Genomic DNA, 21,688 nt, shown 5'->3' with positions numbered 1-21,688 from the left:
TAATTCAGTGAATAAGGTCTAAGGTGTTAGGCGCAATCTGTGAATTTGCGCAGTTTATAAATTGCGCTGCGCACTTTGCGAATTCATAAAATACGCAACAATTTATAAATTGCGCAGGTGTCGCGCTGCCATATGGCGGGTATCACTCTTTTCACCCTATTTCATAACCCTAGAGAACTTACAAAAATAACGGTGAACCAAAAAGGCGAAAAAAAAGTGCAGTATTGAAGAGGGATCGAACCCAGGATCCCAGTGTGATGGTCCAGTGTGCTACCGATTATGCTACCGCTGCTAGCTACCTGATTCCCTTCTTTTGTATCTTATAAATGTGACTAACGAAATAAACTGTATATAGTAAGAAGAACCTAACCTGAAGGTGAAGAAGAAACCAAAGCTGAACTCTAACCCTAACCCTAACGCTAACACTACTAGACGCTTCCCCTAAAGTCTACTACTCGTGGCAACTACTGGACGCTTCCCCTAAAGTCTACTACTCGCGGCAACTACTGGACGCATCCCCTAAAGTCGACTACTCGCGGCAACTACTAGATGAGTGCCCTAAAGTCGCGGCAACTACTAGATGCGTGCGGCAACTACTAGATATTCGCGGCAACTACTAGATGCGTGCCCTAAAGTCGCGGCAACTACTAGATGCGTGCCCTAGAGCTCAATCACCGAGATGAACTCATTAAATAGCTTTAAGCTAGCTTATTTAAGTCATATTTAGTTAATTGTGTGTATATATGTACCTATATTGTTTTGTATGCTTGTTCAGGGCACAGCTGAAAAACAGCTTTTGCTGATGCTGTCTCCCTGTTTAAATAACATAAAAAAATAATAAAAAAATAAAAAAAAAGTCGAAGAGAGAGAGCCGAAACAACTACAGTAGGAAGTCTGGATGCTTTTGAGCTTAATATTACGTAAGGGTTATGAAAGGTGGTGAAAAAAAGAGTAAAACCCGCCATATGGCTAGGCGAGATGCGACACGTACAGCCTGTTGTATCGGTTGCCGACCTTCTGTCATTCCAAGTGTTGGATCACGAGATTTCCTCGTGGCAGGTGTGGATTTCACTATGAGTTTGTGAGGTACGTCAAAAGAGGGTTACAGAGAGCCGGCTATTCGAAACGTTCTGTAGAGGAAAATATCTTGGTCCCAATCACACCTCCAAAAAGCAAAACAAAACAGTAACGGAGGAGAAGGTGCAGAAGATCATGTTTGATATCAGACCGTTTTGAATGGAGTGGAAAGAAGTTATGCTCTAATTAGCCCTGCTTTTCATTACTACAACAAAGAAGTTTGTTTTGTTAAACTACCCAGAGCTGAAGTTGGAACAAACAAAGGGTAAGAAACTTTGTGCCTGCCCTTCACAAAATTTTGTAATTACAGAATGAGAATGACCATCATTTAGTTGCAACAGTTGAGAAATTTTATGACATAGTAGAGCGTGTACATTCAACTGAAAATGGACATGTAGACTACAAGAAAATACTTGCAGAGATATGGAAGTATAGTGAATTATGTATGCTATCATATTCTCAAGCATCACAAAAATTTATAACCACTAGTCATACGTTGTGGAGATGGGTGATACCAATATTCTGTACTGAACAAGTAGTCCGGTTCCCAAGTTTGTAATAATGCCAAGTTGTGAAGGACAAGTCAGGCTGGATTTTAGCTGATAGTTTTGCAAGAGACCAAACCTTTGTGGTCCCCATCGACCTATCAATTTATGGAGCCCACCTATCAATTTTCTGATATATTAGTTTGCAAAAAGATTACGACATTCTAATAGAACAGTCATTTGTTCTAATAGAGCAGTCAGTAAGTGATCTCAGAAGGAATTTGTAGGGGCATGCCTCCAGACCCCCTAGTAAGACCATGTGTGTATTTTGCACACGGTACTCAGCTTTACAACTACCTGGAACAGACCCCCTGCTACAGGCGTGATGTCTTCACTGTTCAACGTTGCTTGGTACCTTAATTTGGCATACTGCAGTACGTATAATGAGAACACCATGGACCTACTTGAGTCCTCCTTTATGTATCTTTGCTGACAGCGAAAGGTATTGATTTGTGGTAGCTAGCACCATGTAATGGCTTCCCTCAAAATTATTATAATTATGCACCTATTAATTGTTTCAGCAATCAGTTCGATATACATCATCACATTGTGTCATTTGTACCATTAAGTAAACATGTACGTTGTTTGTTCATGTTGTGGTAAAATGTATCTATATTAGCTTAAATAACCTTCTTGATGAATAGTTGGATTTCTTTGTGAACCAGCAAATTTCTTTTCATCATCTGTTGTATTGTACCGATGAGTTATAATGTGTCACATGAATTATAATGTTTGTTTATTTAGAATCATTGGATGACTATTGTCAATCTTGTGGAATGATTAGTTTGGATGATGATACAACTGACATGGTAAGGTCTAGCTATGCATACAAATTAATGTATGGATTCCATAGGTCAGGTGCAATAGTTGCTCATGGGGGTACCATGAACGGTGTTTAGGAAGACATGTGGTTATAGCCAGGCAAGATGAAAATGGATACAACTTTTCTGGGTCTTGCTGTTCATCAAATGGAGCTGTACCTTTGTAACTCATGTATTGGAGCATACTTAGCTATATGTGTAACATAGCATACCTGATTCCAAACACTATATGTTTGCACTAATAACTGTATCACACAGAGGTGACATTATGTAACTAACCACGTGTTGTGTTACATCTGGATGCATGGGATAATGTGAGAGTGAAACTAACTACGTGGACCATTTAAGGCTGGACATTAAAGATATGATGTTGGACTTGAGTTACAATGTACCAAACCTTATGTGCTGATATTCATTTCATTACTTGTGCAGTGCTTGTATGTGCTGGACAACTGCTAGGAAAAGTAAAACATGCAGGCTGGACTGTGCCCATCAACATCAGCTGATCAAAACGAATGGCTTAGCCTACCACAAATGCTGCAGTACATGTAGCGCAACACTGAGAGAGAGACAGTGCACCTTATCCTGGCTAGCTGCAGAGTACGCAAAGGAACCTTGGAGGGAGAGATAGTCGGGTAGAATGCGTCTTCAGTTCAGTTTATCCATGTCCCTTCAGCTAGAATAAATGGGGTAAAATGAGAAGCCTGTCATTCCTCCCTGTGATACGTACTTGAATCGGCCAAGAACGTAACAGCGGTACCCAGTTCATAAAATTCGCAGCTCTTACGGTAGTTCACAAACTGCTGCGCATTTTATGAATTCACAAAATGCGCAGCGCAATTTATAAACTGCGCAAATTCACAGATTGCGCCTAACAAAGGTAAGAAGTAGTACACGTACCGTTACGAGGCAAAACGCGTTCCAATAAGGAAAGCAGACCGAAAATTTTAAATTCGGACACAACTAGGCTTATTTGTATTGCATTATATACTATATGCCTCACCTTCGCCCTTTTTCGAATTTAGGCCACTCCAAGTCATACCTTAGTTTCTGGTCACTCCCAAGCCTACAAATCGATGCGGGCGGGCGGATGATCAGGACTTCAGGACTATAGACTCTACTGTGACAATATGCTGTATGGTATTATTATTTGCTCAATTTAGCAAATTCATGTTGATTTTGTTTGTAGTCAAACTTAACCAACAACATAAGTAGTTGTGCTTCGGCAAAAAAATGCACTAGGAAAGTTGTTGATGGATCATGGCTAGCTATACACTGATGTATAGCATTTAAGTATATTTATTTATTTATTTAGAATATACTATAGGAAATGTTTTGCTCATGTAGCTACTTATGCTTTCCAAGTGAAATAAATGTCTCATTAGCTATGTCAGGAAAGTAACTATGACTTATAGCTAAGTTGTTCAAATGATCATGATCCAAAATGAAATTTAACTTCTATTTTCACATCAGAAATTCTTCATTCAAATGTGAAGTCTTAGCCCACTAGCTATGTGTTTCCAGCCTTCTATTCAGTAACCTTGAGAAAAGTAACTGTCAAAGTTTTGAGTCATTGAGTGCTCCAAACTAGTGTTTTTTAGTGATCATCTGGGAATGTTTAAACTATAAGGGTTTCTACTTGCCAATCTAATTTTAGTTATGGAAAAGTTTAAGTTTAAGCTCACCGAATGTTGCCGGCTTTCCATACCCCTGTAGTGTTCAGTGATAAGGAATTTGAAGTTACTAGACTAATCATTAGAGGACTACATTTGAATTATAAAGTTAAAGCTATGGCCCATCTGCATGGACTAGTAGTTAATGCTACTGAAATTACTTTGGTTACAGAAGCATTAGTAGCAGTTATAATCTGAACAGCTATATAATCAAGGACAAAACTAGCTATAGTTAGAAACATTTTATTAGTGTGGCATATATACCTAATATTAGAGTTAAGAGTAGTGTGACTGCTCTATTGGAATCCCTGACTGCTCTATTAGAGAATATCGATCTTTTGCAGTAAAAAATAAGTGTCTTGCTGGGTCACGTGCACTTAAGCACCTGTAATATTAATAATAGTCCTCATAAACTAGGGTTCCAGGTTTACCATGCGGGCAGGTGACCAGAAACTAAGGTTTGACTTGGTGTGGCCTTATAAACGCTATAGAGCAGTTTCAAAACCATGGTAACCAAAAATTACGCAATGGACCACACCCAAATCGCCATGTTTTTGTACCAGATTGCTTGATGTTGCAAGTTGAATTCCTCGCTAAATCCATGCCAAGACTTATTAATTCGTGAGTAAAATAGATGCCAGTGATAGAATAAAATGTGCAGGTGAGTTATTAGGCATTAAAAGATACGAACTGCCTCCCAACAGGGCAGTTTCGAACGAGGGGTCCGCCACGATTCGGAATCACGTCGAAGACCTCAGGAATCACTGGAATCAATCAAGGAATCATGGAATTATGGGAATCTGAAGCGGAATCAACTTTGTAATTAGAAATATTTTGAAATAAATGTTATGAAAATTATATCGTAAATTACCGTTTAACACAGTATAACACACTCATAAGCTAAAGACGCTAACTCTCACTTGTTTTGCACCTGGTTTTACACTTTGTGTATACGCCTACGTGTATTACAGTGAGTGTTCCTGTGCGTTTCTATAGTGAGGTTTAAGTCTTCGCGAGTGAATGCGAGCCGTCGCAGAAGCAGCTAACTACAGCCACTATATCTAGCTAATTCATTCTCCGTCGGCTGGCTATTGGATCGAGGTTTCCCGGATTCCAGAACATCCTGTAATCTAACAATTTTCAATAACAGCTCCTACAAGTTCTCAGTGGGGCCCGGATCCGGTGTTCCCAACGAGACTTATACTATAGCCCTTAGCTAACTAGCTTGTTAATGAGTTGCAATACATTCTTACTATAATTATTGCAGAACTCATATGGGTGAGTATATTACAATAAAGATGTAAAATCATGAGGCTACAAATATAAGCTATAAAAATAAATTACAATGTAATATGTTTCAGAAGTTCCTTAAAAGTATATTGCACAATTTATATCACTAGGTAGAGTGTTCCACAATCAAATTGAAGCAGGAAAGAAACTGTATCTATAAGAATCAATAGCTGTGTCTGGCTGTATAAATTTAAGTTCACTACTTCTGGTATACCTTGATCTATGAGCTATATAATCAGGAAGTGATACATCCGTAATGCTATGAATAATTTTATGGAACAACTGAAGCCTTAAATGTTTGAAATGAGTTTCAATGGTGCTCGAGTTAAGATGTGATAACATGTTTGATACACTGCTGGTTTGATATTAATCATTCATTACAAAGCGAGCTGCACATCTTTGCACAGACTCAAGTTTGTTTTTTGACCGTCTGCTGTAAGGAGCCCATGCTGCAGCTGCATATTCCATTGTGGGCTTGACATAAGTAAGAAACAGGTCGATTCTTTGATTTTACAGGAGCAGTTTGCAAAATTTCTCCTCACAAAACTTAATACAGACTTTTCCTTTTTGCACACATTGTCCACATGTTGGTTAAAAGATAATTTTGAATCAATTGAGACTCCCAGGTACTTGGCACACTGAACCACAGTAAGTTGTTCTCCATGAAGGTGGTAACTGGAGTATATAGGGTTTCGTTTAAGAGTTATAGATACAACCACGCATTTGTCAACATTGAAAGACATTTTCCACTTTTTCTCCCATAGCTCCAATATCTGTAAATCATCTTGCAAATCTTTAACATCTGTTAAACTATCAATTCTCCTATATAGAATGCAGTCATCAGCGTATAAGCGACAAATAGAACTTAATTCGTTAGTGATATCGATTTGATTGATTGATTGATTTGATTTTTAAATTAGCCTCAAGTCAGTCGGCAATGCTGTTCTTCCCTGACTGAGGAGGAAACACAAAAATAGCATACATATACACATATAAATTACAACTGCACACACACAAAGACTGAACAAAAAATTACAACACACACATAGCACATACAAAACAATTAAGCAAACAATTTACAAACATAAAAATCATCAACAAATTTTACACAAATAAGAAAATAAATCGTCCTGAAAAGTTGGAGATGTTAACGTGTCGTTAGGAACTGCATTCCACCAGTGGGCAGCTTGAGATCTAAAATGCTTTTGAGTAAAAGAAACTTTACATCTTGGTGGCTGTGCAAATAGCTGTGTAGTACGAGTAGCATATTGATATCATTATGTATGTAAAAAATAGCAGAGGCCCTAGTACAGAACCTTGTGGGACACCACTCAAAACATCACAGGGGTGGAAGTGCAACCACCACACACAACACTCTGTGTACATCCAGTCAGGAAAGATGTTATTATTTTATTATTTATCTAATTTGCCAAAATGACAGGGTGGCACCAAAAGGCATAGCCTGTACAAGGGTGCTTCCCTAAACACATACATTACAAAAATAACACTACAAGGACAAAGAATAACAACACAAGTACACTACAAAGAAAAGAAACAATAGTTACAATAAGCAAAACACACACAGAGACTTAAAAAGCTACATACAATAAAGATGATAAATGGAGCGATGAAAATAATTTACAGATTTAATAATGAGTGTATCAAATGATACAGTGTTCCACAAAAATACAGTATTCACAAAAAAAAGAATAACGGTGACTGTTGATAGAAGATAGTAAAGGTACAATAGACAGTTCATGGGCTCTGGTGTAGGAAGTATTACAGCGATAGTAATCATGAAAGCTAAGAGATGTTCTGTTGTTGAGGATATCATACAGTGTTGACACAGACAGATAGTTACGACGATCAGTGAGACTAGGCCAGCGCAGTGAATTAAGACAATCATCAGATGACTTACTCCATTTCCTGGAAATAGGATCCCATTGGCTCCCACATGCCCACCTAGCAGCACGACATTGTATAGACTCTAGGCCAGATATATCACGAGCAGTATGTGGCCTCCACACTTGACAAGCATACTCAAGCAGTGGTCTAACTAAACATTTGTAAGCTACAGATTTTGCAGCTGTGGTAGCTCCCCATAAACTGTGACGCAGATGGTTTAGTGATCTCCTGGCCTTGGCAGAAACAACTTTACAATGATGAGACCAAGATAAGGTAGATTGAATGTGAACTCCAAGATATTTAACAATAGAATTCCATGAGATGGTGATGCTGTTGATGTTATACATTAGGGTGTGATCCAGTTTAAGGTCTTTCATCAGGGTTAGCTAGTGTTGTGATGGTATCCACTGACACTTTTGCCAGACGCAGAAATATAGAGCTGCCTGCCCAGTAATGATAAATAAAAATAGGCTATTGCCAGCGAATTTCTAGCGGCTCGAGTCCATGCCAGGTGGAACTTAACATGACTTCAATACTCACCAGTAGGTTCAACAGAGGTAGCTAAAGTGATACACTGTGATAGTCACTATTCTGGCTCGCCTATAGTACAGAATCCATTCTAGGGAATCGTGGAATCAACTTGGAATTACAGAATCAGCCTTGGAATCAGCCGGAATTATTAGAATCATATGGAGTTATAGGAATCCCTTTTGGAATTAGACGGAATAAAGGAATCGCGAGGAATCGCTGGCAGAATCAGAGGAATCAGAGGATTCAACGTTCGGAATCTAGGAATCAACTGGAATTACGCGGTGATTCCGAATCACGTCGATCATAATCCTGAGTGGCGGACCCCTCGGTTTCGAAGGAAAGAGAAATGCGTAAAAATGGATTTGGCCAAATTACGACCTATTCACCGCTCAAAGGTGGTTAAAACTAGGGGAAACTTACAGTATAGGTCTTTACCCAGCACCACAGCAGCGTACAGCGACATCCAGCTATCCCAGGATTAGCCAGAGCTCCTGAAAGGCACGAGACCGGTAATGGCGTACTACCAAACTGTGATAAAACACCAGCAAAAGAAGACTCTTAGTGGTGAATTTTGCTAGAGTTAAGTTTTATTGTCGAAATCAACCATCAGTTAAACTTTAGCGGTCTTATTTTGCTGTCTGATTTTTCACACGAAGTGGGAATCCCAGCACATGAACGATTCTGGCTAACTCGGGGATAGCTCGATGTGGCTGTACGATGCTGTGGTGCTGGATAAAGACCTATACTGCAGGTTTCTCCTAGTTTTAACCACCTTTTGGCAGTGAATAGGTCGAAATTTGGCCAAATCCATCTTTACGCATTTCTCCTTCCTACGAAACTACCCTGTTGGGAGGCAGTACGGATCTTTTAATGCGTAATAACTCACCTACATGCTTTATTCTATCACTGGCATCTCTTTTACTTACGTATTAATAAGTCTTGGCATGAATTTAGCGAGGAATTCAACTTGCAACATGAAACAGTCTGGTACAAAAACATGGCGATTTGGGTGTGCCCATTGCGTAATTTTTGGTTACCATGGTTTTGAAACTGCTCTATCATAGGGAAACACTATCTCGCCCAATACCTCCCTGTACAAAGTCCTTTTTTTTAACCCGGGCTTGATGGACTGCCCTTGCCTACCACCCCCAGCACAAAGGCACGCGCTGGACAACTGTAAAAAACAAAAGAAAAAGTAGAGTAACACAGCCAGCATATTGCTCTGACAAGTGGGACTCCACTTGCACTAAAACCATTGGTGGTGGAGCCCTAGTGTAAGCACCAATGGATGAACACGCACCTCGAATGCACTGAATAGCCAAGCGGAGCAGAGAAAAGCCAAGACAACACCGAAGCCAACCCAGGACTACATCACCCCACTTAGCCGATAGGAGGGAAGCCAGACGCTTATAGAAAACTGTGGCTTCGTGAGCCAACCCCCCTGTTGCCGACACGATGATAGGTGTAAAAGAAGCATGCTCAACCTCACGAATTCTCTGACCATAAGCTCGACGCTTGATATTTTCATGCTTCTTAAAGGTAGAAGAAAGTGATGAAGAACTGTTAGATGGGGCAAGTGGATTAAAAACACGAACATCAATAAAACATCTCTCAGAACGACTACCCCAAAAACCATTCTTGGCAATGTCCAAGCGAGCCCCTTCTTGAGTATTTGAGGTGGAAAGATGGAACTCATCAGGATTGTGGACGGGCTACAGTTCTGGTTCAGTACACACCTGTCAAAAGGGTAGCAGTGAGGTCCCTTACCTCATTGTGGCGAAGGGAAGGTAGTCCCCTCTTCGGACAAGAGAGCACATGATCCACAGAGAATGAAGCCCCACAAGCACAAAGAGTTGGAGTACGGAGGGGAGGCCAACCGTAGCACAAAGCCAGGGCATCCTTAAAGGCAGACTTATGTAGAGCAAAACCATGCTCATTCAAGGGGAGAGTTGTAAGCCAATTTGAAGCCCCCTTCACAAATGCCAGCTCCACTGCACGCCACAGTGTGGGTTCCAACTGCTGACGCAATTCAGAAGAAGTCTTAGAGTAAGTGTCTAACTTTGCTTTGCGCACAGAAAATTTTCTAGACGGTTGGAAAGAAATAGCCTCAATAAAGCTCTTAGAATGGTCATGAATGCACAAACAAAGAGGCTCAGCAATATGACGGGAAGCAGCCAACTCACTGTTACATGTGTTAGTTGGAATAAAAATACCCAGGCCTCCCCAACGAGCAGGAAGAGCAAACAATTGTCGTAAATTATCACACGGCGGTGGACAGCCTGATAAGGTAGGAATAAACAGTTGACGAATCATCACATCCTCAAGAGGTTGAAAGATCGCACTGTCAAAGGGGACAGTCCGAGAAACAAACATCCAACGACTCGACAAACCATGCGCAAAAGCACAGTAAGCAGCATGGGGCTGACTCCGCAAATCCCTGTACAAAGTCCCCCACACTAGCACGGCCATTTTGTTTTTCTAACGTCGGAAAACGTCATTGCGGATATTTATTATTGAAGATTTGGAATGTACGGTTGCTATTGGAGCGCGCCGCTACGTTTCATATCCCGGACGAATATACGCGGAAGCCGACGTGAACTCTGTTTTTCACGTAACATGGGACTTCTTTTTTACTCGTGCAAACAGTGTATTCTCTGTACTCATGCCACAACGCACAACAACACCTTGCTATATAGCTACTGCCACTCTGAGACAGTTGCTGAGACGACTGAAAATTTGTCACGAGTTGATTTAGTCATAGATAATATATACCTTACCGACTGAGGGTAAGGTATATATTATCTATGATTTAGTCTACTAACACGTATACTTACGTATACGTTCAGTCGCTTTGGTTATTCTCCGGAAGCGCACTTCAACGCAGAGGCGGGGAGGCTAATGAGGTGTAATTGTAACACTTAAACAAGAAGCTGACTCAGCTTATGCTGATTTTCAGTTGAGTTCTGTAAACTACATAGCTACATAGCGCACAATACACAATAGCTACATCAACAAGAAATAAAGACGAAATACAACTACTTGAATGATGACAAAGTGATAGCCTCCACAACTGTTGATGGCAAACTGTTCCATAAAATTGTTCCATGATAAGAGACTAATTTTGAGTTAGCAGCAAATGGGAACAAAATGACGATTTATATTATGTCCACAATAACCTGTCACATCTTTAGAGTATCGAACAATATTAGGCCTGAAAAACTGAATGGCTGCCAGTATGTTCGATCAATATAATGTGGAAGCACATGCAGAACTGATGGTGGCAACTTCTTTGTAAGCAATCTCTCAATCATACTAGTAAACTTGGGACACCAGACAACACTGCATTATATAGAAACAATTCCATGAGAACGTACGTAGGGTCAATCTAGATAACAAACAGAACTAGCCTGAGTCAACAACATGTCTTTAACTATACTGAACATTTTATTTATAATTCTCTGATGGCTTGCTATAAGCACTGAATTAGCTAGATTTGACAACATTCAAACATGGCCGAGAACTGCAAAGCCAGTGAGTCAAGTCATCCAAGTCAGATTACAAGCATTTCTCCATGTCTGAATGACCCGCCGGAATGACTACAGTACATCTCAGCATCATCAGCATAGCTACAAATCATAAGTGGAGTATTTGACAACAGCAGGCAGATCATTGACATACAGAACAAGGACCTAAAGTATGTCCTTGAGGAACATCAATTGACACTGGGCCCCAATCAGAAAGGTCGCCATGAAGCAAAACTCTTTGCTGTCAGTCAGAAAGATAGCTAGTCATGTAACAAATCATAACTTTCTTTTATTTATTAAGGCTATACAGCTTAAGTGCTGAAGGTCTGTAGGACACCTGGTCCTACAGCCCGGACAGCAAAATAATTGATCAACAGTGCCAAAAACCTTGGTGAAGTCCAAGAACACAGTTCCAGTATATTTGCCATCATCAATAGCTATCTGTTACATGCAACAACACATCTTGTCTCCACTATCATTAACTCTTGACAAAACTGAAACAGGCTACAACAGCTTGCAATTGCTTCCACTGATAAGGGACTGATGAACTATCACTACATTTGTTAAGTAAAACTGTGATGAGTCTTGCCATAAGGAGAAGCCCTACACTGAATGTCCAAAATGTCCCAATATGGACACTACTGGTGATAGTGGTGTCTGTATTGGGACAGTTTAGTGTCCAGGGGATATTTCAATTTTTACAGTGTATAGTGAACCTAGTTGACAAACCATCAGATCCAGCAGCCTTATGTATTGGTGACAACTGATGATACTATTTCAATATCAACATGAGCAACTTTAAGGAATCAAAGGTACAGTTCTGTAGAAAAATTTCTCAAAACTCAGTAGCTAGCTGGCACAGAAGGAGCAACATTAGCTTATGTGGAATTTCCAAAGAAGTTATTGAAATCAAAATCAGACTTATTTCAGGAAAGATATACACATCACTAGCTATATTATATACCTATTGTTTAACAAATTTCTGGTTTGATTGTGGGTTGCATCTCCATAGTTACAAAAGTTTTAATTGTGGGTTTTGTTCAGATAATTAGCAGTACAAGAAGGGGTAGATTTTAGTGAAAATGCATGTCAAAAGATCAACACAACTATATACTCTATATTATATATTTACATATAGACTTGCATAGCCATACCACTATTTTCCTACATTTATTTCCTCCCACACACAAAAGGAAAATAGTCAGGTCTCTAATAAAACAGTTAGGTATAGCTACATTCTCCCATTGCATTAATGCCAGATATATAGCATCATACACACCACCCCCAAAATTAATATCTATATACGAAGCTAGCTATAATATAATTATTATTATGTTGGCTTTCTTGGTTTGTCACAGTGCATGTAATGCAGCAAATAATGCTGTTCTGTTTGGTTCTTGTCACAGTTGTACATCATCAAACTGATCCATTTATACTTGCACCATAATGAAGGCATCCTACTCAGGACTGCATGTGGCTTGATTATGCCAGTCAGCAAGTAGTCAAGTCACTAAAATTTATGCATGTCATGCTCCCACACGTGTATTGCTGACAGCAATCAGTTTAATTAAATTATTAAACTAAAAATCAAAACCAACAGTAGTATAGGCAGAGTTTCAGACATAATTTCCACTACATATTATATATAAGAAGTGTTATATTAATATTCTAATATATTGCAGTCAACAATTACATTGTCATAAAATTTCCGATTCTATGAACTGATATATTAAGATCAGTCATGTATGTTCTGTATTGGGAAATAATAAGTAATACTAGCTACAATGAAAAAATTATAATTATAATGTTAAATGATGGTGCATTTAACAGCTCTACAATTTATTATAGCTATTATGCATGCTGTTGTACTCATCTTTTTGGTACAGTGCAAAATTGTGACAACAGAATTAACAAGCTGATTTTGCTATTTTAAAGCATAAAATATTTGACTCAAGCCTATAGGCTATATCTATAGCTGAGGCTCTTTTAATGGGAATTAGTCAAAGTCACATACTAGGTGACTGGTCCCATGCATGCAGGCATTGGACCAGTCACTTAATATTGTAATATAATTTTAATATTGTACATGGCTTACATATTCCCTTATAATCAGTTAGCATCAGGGGCATACACCAGGGATTTCAGGAAAACTCTTCGGATTTTACACAAACAGTATACTTGAAACATGGAGAAAGTGGTACTTACGAGTCCATGAAACAGGACACTTTACAAAACTTTTATCTTAGTTAAGTAATGCACAGTGGCTCACATAATAGCAATATTAAAAATTAAAGTAGCTAGCAATAGTATTATAACAATTAAGTACGAAAATCGATATACTTTAATGAAGCATGCAGTGTGAAGAAATATTAACTACTCTAATAGAACAGTCACTATAGCTGCAGTGGAAACTCCTTTTTAAAATTCCTGTGTACACCCTGGCCCTGCATATAATAGTATCAAGCATTCACCAGACAATGTTCAAATTAGCTGAGCATGAAACAATCTAACAATCTTATCAATTTCACAATGCATCATTGAAAATTTTTAATTGACATTGCAAAAGTACACTCGCAAGTAAAAGGTGCATGGAGTTTGTTATACAATTTATTTTTTATAAAGAGTTTTAGACATTGAGACAAAGCAGTAAATAAAAACAATATACTTTAGTTTTTAGTCAATTACATGTGTACATACAATACAACATTCAGGGCATCACTGTACTATTCACATTTCATCACTGTATGCTGGTGGAGAGGCTGGTAGTTCATCCAGTTCTGATTCAATGGTTGGTAGTTGCTGGTAGCTCCTAATCACTATGCTCTGTCTTGCATTACTGCACTCCAATACTCCACGAATGAACTCAAAAATAAACAAGATTATCTACACAGAAGTGCATACAATTATGATCTCAAGTTTTAGGGTTAAAAATATACATATATATATATATATACTATGGAAAGTTCTATACATAGGAAGTACTCATCATTACCTGAGGTATCCAATTAATAAAGTCTAGACCCTTTTCCACACAGGCCTTAATACAAATGTCTTCTACATATATAGAAGGGCTGTCAAATTGTAACCACCAAAGAATTTAAGTTGACTTCCTTGGAGTATTCATGTTTAAGCATTTAAACAGCTTCAGTTTTCAGCCAGTATCAGTAAACAGCTAGCATTAGTTTGGCTAGTTTAACAATTTACATGTTATGCACATGATCAACCATGTTGCCTGAATGAAGTCATCTTTGAAAAATTAATCAGCAAACTGTACTGTACTGCTTGATTATACTGTACTGATATCTCCACATATCTGCCCATACAGTACTGCATGAAACACAGTACCCTTAAGCACTTTGATCCTCCCACGCAAAATACAATATAACCATAAAAGAGAGCATAATTATAGTATATGCAATTCATAATTATAATAATGAGAAGTTTTCAGCTAATAGTATCCATGGTTATAACACTTTGTACACATACATACATGCACAAAGAACACTTACCCACCACACAGCATTGGTAGCTGAAAACACCACAACAGCAACAAAGTCATAACTCATTTTGTAACTGATGTCATCAGATCGTTTGGAGAACCTACAGAGATCTTCCATCTCACAATAGTCACGATATCCTAAAGTTCCTTGGACAGCTCCACTTGTTGCTACCAAGATTGTAAAGCTGGCCAAACATAGCTTGATGATGAAACAGAGAATCTTCCACTGTAATAATAATAATAAATAATAATAGAAAAGCAAATTACCATTGTTATTAATTTACTCTAATAGAATACACACTCTACTCTTCGGTTTCCAGATAATTCTAGCAAGCTGTCCGATCAAATAGACATAATAAGAACAGAGATTTTCCAACAAATTAAAAGAAAAAACCCTACTTGTGTCAATTATATGTATACAGAGAGGATCGACTATAAACAGTCACCCTTACAATAATATAATAGCCGCACTCTTGGAACTACAGTAGAAGGTACATGATGCATGGTGTATACATGCATATCATGCCGGTTTCAAGACACTAGTCACCATTCACAGAATCATTTAAATCATAAAGGTCAAAGATATTTTCCATGCACACTGAGCTACCGCACAACATTTTTCACTACAGATGCATGCGCAATGTTAAGTATGTTGGAATATTATTACACAATTTTCTAGCAACTGAAGAGCATCACAAGTGTTAATAACTGTTGATTTCGGCACATGCAAGGTGTTATCAAGTTTTGTTAACAGCTTGCATGTGCCAAAATTTAAGCAAGTGCACCTTATATATACAGCAGCTAATTCACAGACCATAAGGGCAGTCTGTTTTGAATGTAGAGGTCATTGTTCATATCCTAATGTGTAGTGGTCATATCCTAATGTGTAGTGGTCATATCCTAATGTGTAGTGGTCATATCCTAATGTGTAGTGGTCATATCCTAATGTGTAGTGGTCATATCCTAATGTGTAGTGGTCATATCCTAATGTGTAGTGGTCATATCCTAATGTGTAGTGGTCATATCCTAATAATATGTATTCATACAACAAGTTGCATATTTCAATCAAAATCTTATTAGTTTTGGTATTCATGGCATAACCAGGTGACTTTTGTCTAAGTAATAGGCAAATTTCACAAGAATGTAACCATGCTGCATATTTTCCCTTTGTGCATTTGTCAGTTGTTCAGTCTCAACATTTTATAGTGTTACATCTAGGGCTGAAACAACTAATGCAAATACTCATTCTGGACTTCTATAGTATCGGTACTTGAGTACTTATTAAATCACATGACCCATTATCGTAGAGTTGGGTTGTTAAGCGCATGTGCTTATAATTTTTAGAGTAAACCTTTGTAAAAATTATACTATCTGTTTGGCACATATGCCTAATTAATAATCATGGTGTGTTTAACACGAATCACTAGAGTAGTTTGTGATCACCACGCCTTTGACTTCATTTCTGGGTGAAATACTTTGTGATGAACAAGAATATTGCAATCCAGAAGGCTGATTTGTTGTATACATAGTAAAGGGAAACCTGTCAAGGAAGACGTAAGCACTTAAGGAGATCTAGTACTTTTCTTCCTGTGTGTAGTTTTGTCGTGTGTTGAGCCTTGCATTAGGCCTTGTGCACTTATCAGCCATAGTTAATGTGTATGCACCTAACAAATAACATGCGCTTAAGAGACACATGCACTTATCAACCCAACTCTATAGTATTCACCAGCTAACATGATGCATTTGTCATCTAGAAGTGACACCATCAAGGCTGTGAGTTTGGTTTGTGACATTTAGTGTACATACTTGAACACTTCCATCAGTACTTGAATACAGTGCATGTATCAGTACTGTTACTGGAAAAGTTATGATGCCACATAGTATTCGTGAGTACTTTACTGATAACACTAGCCTACACGAATACTAAAACTCAGCTGACTGGATTTGCAGAAAAAAAGGCCTTCCATGCACACACATTCGATTTGCCAACTTTGACAATTCATAACTTCAGATTGGAAAAAGCTATTAACTTGAAAGTGAGCACCAACATAGCTGAATAGTTGGTTAAAATTTCAGGGTAAAATGTTACTTAAACACTAGGTCATGGTCTCCCAAGTTTACAGAATTGGATGTGTGTGGAAGACCCCTTTTCGCAAATCCGGTCACATAGAGGTATAGTTTCTAGGAAACTATAATATACCTATACTCTACAGAACCACTTACATCTCTTTGGTTGATATAGGCAGCCACAAGTTCAATGATCAATAGCAGAGAACCTACCAGTATTCCCATTACACCAGCAGTCAAGTCCAGTGTACAGGCACGTCTTAGTGCAGGGTACTCCGTACAAAAGCAAAGTCCAACAGGTAGCTGCTCATTGTACTCGAAATAGTATCCAACTACAACTGTTGCTGCAGTGCTGAGAATTCCAATTATCTATATGAATATTCCAGCATACTAAATATACTCATTGCAGCCCGGGAAACACAACTTCACCAAACTTGTATTAGCTTTAATGTGACACTTATATGCTCTGCCAGTGTATGCGTGCGTGTATATATAGTGTGTATTTGTGCGTGCATGTGTGCGTGCATGTGTGTGATATATGCATGTGTATTAGAAGTAGATGACCACAAATAAACAGGGAAATTTATACTGAGTATGTAGTAGGGTGAAACAGTTCCCCCTACCCTAAACACATTTATTGTACACTAGTACTGATGGGAGCCACTGGTAATGTATTTCAATATTGTAATTCAAGATAGTGGTTTCCTAGCCTGCTATACAGGCAGAGAGCCTTCCTAGTGGGATAGTAGTAACTTAATTCATGATAAGTATTCATGACGACAGTAAGTTGTGTAGTACCCAGCAAGCCTTAATGTTTAAACCGAGCAGAATCTTTGCAGCTGGGTCATAGTAATGAACACAATCACCTTCTCTTTCGCCATTAAATCCCAAGTCAATTGTGGATGAGACTTTGAAAACAATTACTTAATTACAGTGTGGGTAACACATCCGGATAACGGACTGGAGCTAGACTAATGGGCCACCTGGATTGCGAGACTATCATTTACTATATCTGATGATGTTTTTGGTACTCACAGTTTGTCTTGCAGATGTAGTAGAAACCGTATTCCACGGCACACTGCAGTGAATGAAACTATTCGTCATGCTCTGGTGTTTGGAGGTGTACCTGCTGTTTTGGAACCTGTCGGTGTGTGTCGTGAAGATGGTAAGAGGCCAGATGGCATATCTTTGATTCCTTGGTGGTGGGGCTTACCCTTGCTATGGGACTTTACCTGTTCAGACACCCTTGCCCCATCTAATTTGTCTACTTCTGCAAGCGGTGCCAGCTGACTGGCAAACTCTGCAGAGTCACAGTATTCTTCTTGAACTCCATCTTTTTACTTCTCTCCTCTGTGTGTTGAGACTCTGGGTGCTTGGGGATCATGTGCATGTTCATCAGTGCGGTGGATAGGTTCCCGGGTAATGGAGCAGTCTGAAGATAATAGGGCCACCCATTTTTTACTCAGAAGATTGCTATTGATGTTCAATGTGGTAATGCTGCATTTGTAATGGAAACAATTCCAACATCACAGGATTGGGCAGAGTTTGCTTCTCTGCCCACTGTTTGAGCAAGGCAAAGACTTTCCTTTTCTTTTAATGTTTAATTAATTCTGTTGTGTTTATTTTGCTTGTATTTTTGTGTACTCGAAAAAAGTATGAAAATAATGCACTTGTCAATTTCATGTCCCACCCCCCTCCCCCCACCACCGGGCATCCCCACACCCCCAAGTGGGGATTTGACATTGCTTCTTGTCCCCACCCCTGGGGCAATTGACAGTTGTCCAATTTACTGACCAATTTTTGGTAGTAAAATTGCACTCAGGGACTATAATTTTACTAGCTACAGGTGTATACCAGGTTTATTACTAGTCGCATGCATGCAGTATGCGCTTAGTCATCCTTGAGGTGTTGTCAAATCCCCTACTGGGGGGGGGGGGGGGGGGGGGGGGGGATTTGACAGCCAATTTTTTCCCAGTAGTGGGACAAGTGCATAACGTTAAGGCCACTCCAAATAAATTCTCTGTTTCCCGTCCTGGGCTCAAGCATGTTTGCATGCAGGCGGGCGGTTCATTTCCATTATTCATTATAAGATTGGCAGCTTTTCAAACCATTATTTGCCTGGCACAACCATAAAAAGCTTCATAAATGCATGCTTAACTTCACCTTAAGCTTGTTTGTTGCAAAAACAACACAAACGTGAAGTTTGTGCCTACTTGATAGCACTGCTGACACGTGAGCTGACATGGTTTCAAGTGAGCCTGTCAGTATGCAACAATAACCGGAAAATAATGGAAGAATACGGAATAATGGAATATTTAGAGCTGACAGTAACTAGATGTGGGCGGTGGACGGGAAACAGAGAATTTATTTGGAGTGGCCTAAGGTAGACTGCTTCAATATAAAAACTACTGCTTTACTATCCACCAAGTACACAATACACCAGTAATGTACGTGCTTTACGTTTTAGCCCAGAAAACCAACTTTTGAGGGGTGGGGCAATTGCATATGAAAATCTAATTACTCGCCAAAACAGTGAATGGTCAAAAGACATTCACGCTACACTGAATGTAAAAATGAGCGATAAATTACATATATGTGTGTGTAACTACGTGGAAGTTTTAATATGGATTCAAGGGTTACGCCAACACAGAACACAGAACAAGAAACACTTACTATGGCGACGATGGCACAAAATGGTAGAGTTGTCCTACACCACCTACTGCAAACACTTATCACACTTGGAGCCATTCTTCCCGCTACAATATATAACACCTACCACGAGCAACGACGGAAGTACCTCGGGAAGTACTAAATACCTTGCTCAAATAAATACGCACCTAGTTACCAAACATCTCAGTCGGCGGCGCCCGCTTCTTCCGGACGGTTGCATGTATCATAGATCCTTAAACCCCCATGCATGTATGCACTGTAAATTTCTATTTAGCTATTTATCAAAAGACGGGATGGACCAAAAGGCAGAGCCTGTACAAAGGTGCTTCCCAAGACACAAAAATACAAAAGCAAAAATAGCTATAGGTAGAGCCTGTACAAGGGTACACAGCAAAAAAAGCTTTCTCATAATGAGAGATAGCATGCTTCTTAATATGTTCTTGAGTGCAAACATAACTACTTATTTTAAGGGGTATAAGGTTTAAACAAGAGTATGGGCTTTCTAAAATTTAGTATGTTATGTTTAACATAAGTTTAAACACTTAATTTCAGCTTTAAAATACGTATGATTACCATGCATAAGATGATAAGTATAAAATAAGCTTTCATAGCCTTAGCATTAGAAGTTAGACTTGTTTGTGGAAAAGCTACTAGTATGTCAAACATATACATTCTAAAAATTAGAACAATTCATCTAAATAGTAGACTTATGCCACAAAAATCTGTGAGACAATTCCATATGCACCCCCGTTCTCCATTCTTTGAAAGAGGCCTTGCTATACCTATGTAGCACTGAGTATATTATCTGGGGCATCTCTCCCAATAAGCTTTAATATCTATTGTGAGAGGCATTTAGACAAAAAAAAGTACATGGCTAATTTGTAATTTTTTAGATGGCACTGCCCACACACCAATGGGTCCACCTATGGGATACAAACCACCCACACAGGGTGCCAACTTTTAAGGATGTTAATGGTTAAGTCTGTGACATGCTCAGTATACTTTAATGCATTACTGCAAAACTTTAATATGTACCGAAATCCACAATGAAACCTAATGCTGCTTGATAGGTTTCTTATATATTTTGATAACATAGTTTAGTAAGAACAGATGCAAGTACTGTAAGTTATTATCTCATACCAAAAACACTGTTAAATGTTACATGTCTTAACATTCCTGTAGTTACATGCATTCCAAAGTGTGGTCAGATGGATACCCAGGGGCATAATGGGGACACACAACAAGAGACAAATCCAAGAGCACCCCACTAGAAATAAGTATATTGCTACTAAAAATTAGAATTATTTATTATGCCAGATACTTTAATTTTCAGAGCATTGTTCTTATTATTAGTATAATATCTTCTAATAATTAGCACACCAATCCTTAAATCAAGAAAAGTGTGCTTGCCCCAGGGAAACATAAAATCATCTAGTTTCAAGAATACAATACTCTTATTTCAAGAACCCCAGTTTTTGCTGTGGGTAGCTATTTTGCTTTAGTATTCTGCCTTTTGGTGCCACCCTGTCTCAAAACACTGAAGTTTAACAATGACAAAACAATGGAACAATGGATATACAATGCAAGACGAAATTTCGGAGGACTGAGGGTCAAAACAGAAGCCGAAACAGTGTTCCATATAGAATACTGCATCCACAAGAATGTCTGAAAGAGTTAATCAGTTGTATATCGTGGTGGGACAAGAGATACAGAATGAGCCTGAGTGCAGGAAGAGTTGAAAAAGAACTGTAGCGATCATGCATGATGTCATACATCATCAATACACTTATAAGTAGTTACGTAGACCAATGTAGTTCTATCATGCAAACACCTGAGGATTTACCCCATCAGAGACCAGCAACTTCCACATGCCCACCAAGCTGCGCACTGTTGAACAGTTTCTAGTGTGGCCTTGTTTGAGGCAATGTAAGGGTTCCAGGCATATATACTCTACCTGTAAACCATAGACTTGGCTTCAGTTGTAGCACCCCATAGGCTGTGTCTAAGGAAATTTAACAACTTGCTAGCTTTGGCTGGCACAAACTTACACTGCATGCTCAGACCATGATAAACTGATTTGAATGGA

At 38.9% G+C, this 21,688-nt stretch overlaps 1 protein-coding gene and 2 long non-coding RNA genes across 4 annotated transcripts; 2 read left to right on the top strand and 1 right to left on the bottom strand.

Annotated features, from left to right (window-relative positions):
• The first annotated feature begins 1,105 nt into the window (after positions 1-1,105).
• LOC136248605 (uncharacterized) lies at positions 1,106-2,693 on the top strand. Its single transcript, XR_010697775.1, has 3 exons — positions 1,106-1,342; positions 2,367-2,431; positions 2,476-2,693. It is a non-coding gene; the product is annotated as an uncharacterized lncRNA (long non-coding RNA).
• Positions 2,694-4,619: 1,926 nt separating this feature from the next.
• Positions 4,620-4,986, top strand: LOC136248602 (uncharacterized). Of its 2 annotated transcripts, none has more exons than XR_010697773.1 (2): positions 4,620-4,737; positions 4,821-4,986. It is a non-coding gene; the product is annotated as an uncharacterized lncRNA (long non-coding RNA). The 2 variants fall into 2 exon arrangements; XR_010697774.1 differs by having other exon boundaries at positions 4,778-4,986.
• An 8,895-nt stretch (positions 4,987-13,881) lies between these two features.
• LOC136251117 (uncharacterized) lies at positions 13,882-19,783 on the bottom strand. Its single transcript, XM_066043498.1, has 4 exons — positions 19,606-19,783; positions 17,089-17,301; positions 14,876-15,091; positions 13,882-14,249 (listed from the first exon to the last, which is right to left on the bottom strand). The coding sequence occupies exons 1-4, from the start codon at positions 19,678-19,680 to the stop codon at positions 14,094-14,096; spliced, it is 660 nt and encodes a 219-aa protein (XP_065899570.1). The 5' UTR covers positions 19,681-19,783; the 3' UTR covers positions 13,882-14,093.
• Between the last annotated feature and the right edge of the window lie 1,905 nt (positions 19,784-21,688).

Source organism: Dysidea avara, chromosome 3 (assembly GCF_963678975.1).
Source record: "Dysidea avara chromosome 3, odDysAvar1.4, whole genome shotgun sequence".
NCBI classification, from domain to species: Eukaryota; Metazoa; Porifera; class Demospongiae; order Dictyoceratida; family Dysideidae; genus Dysidea; species Dysidea avara.
The sequence above is the reverse complement of the archived record's forward strand: the minus strand, read 5'-3'. Positions and strand labels throughout refer to the sequence as shown.

Coding starts and splice junctions, on each gene's coding strand:
- LOC136251117 (XM_066043498.1), bottom strand. CDS start 19,680: ATGGCTCCAAGTGTGATAAGTGTTTGCAGTAGGTGGTGTAGGACAACT. Junction 17,302..19,605: donor TTTGTGCCATCGTCGCCATA/GTAAGTGTTTCT, acceptor ATATTCATATAG/ATAATTGGAATTCTCAGCAC. Junction 15,092..17,088: donor CCTATATCAACCAAAGAGAT/GTAAGTGGTTCT, acceptor TTATTATTACAG/TGGAAGATTCTCTGTTTCAT.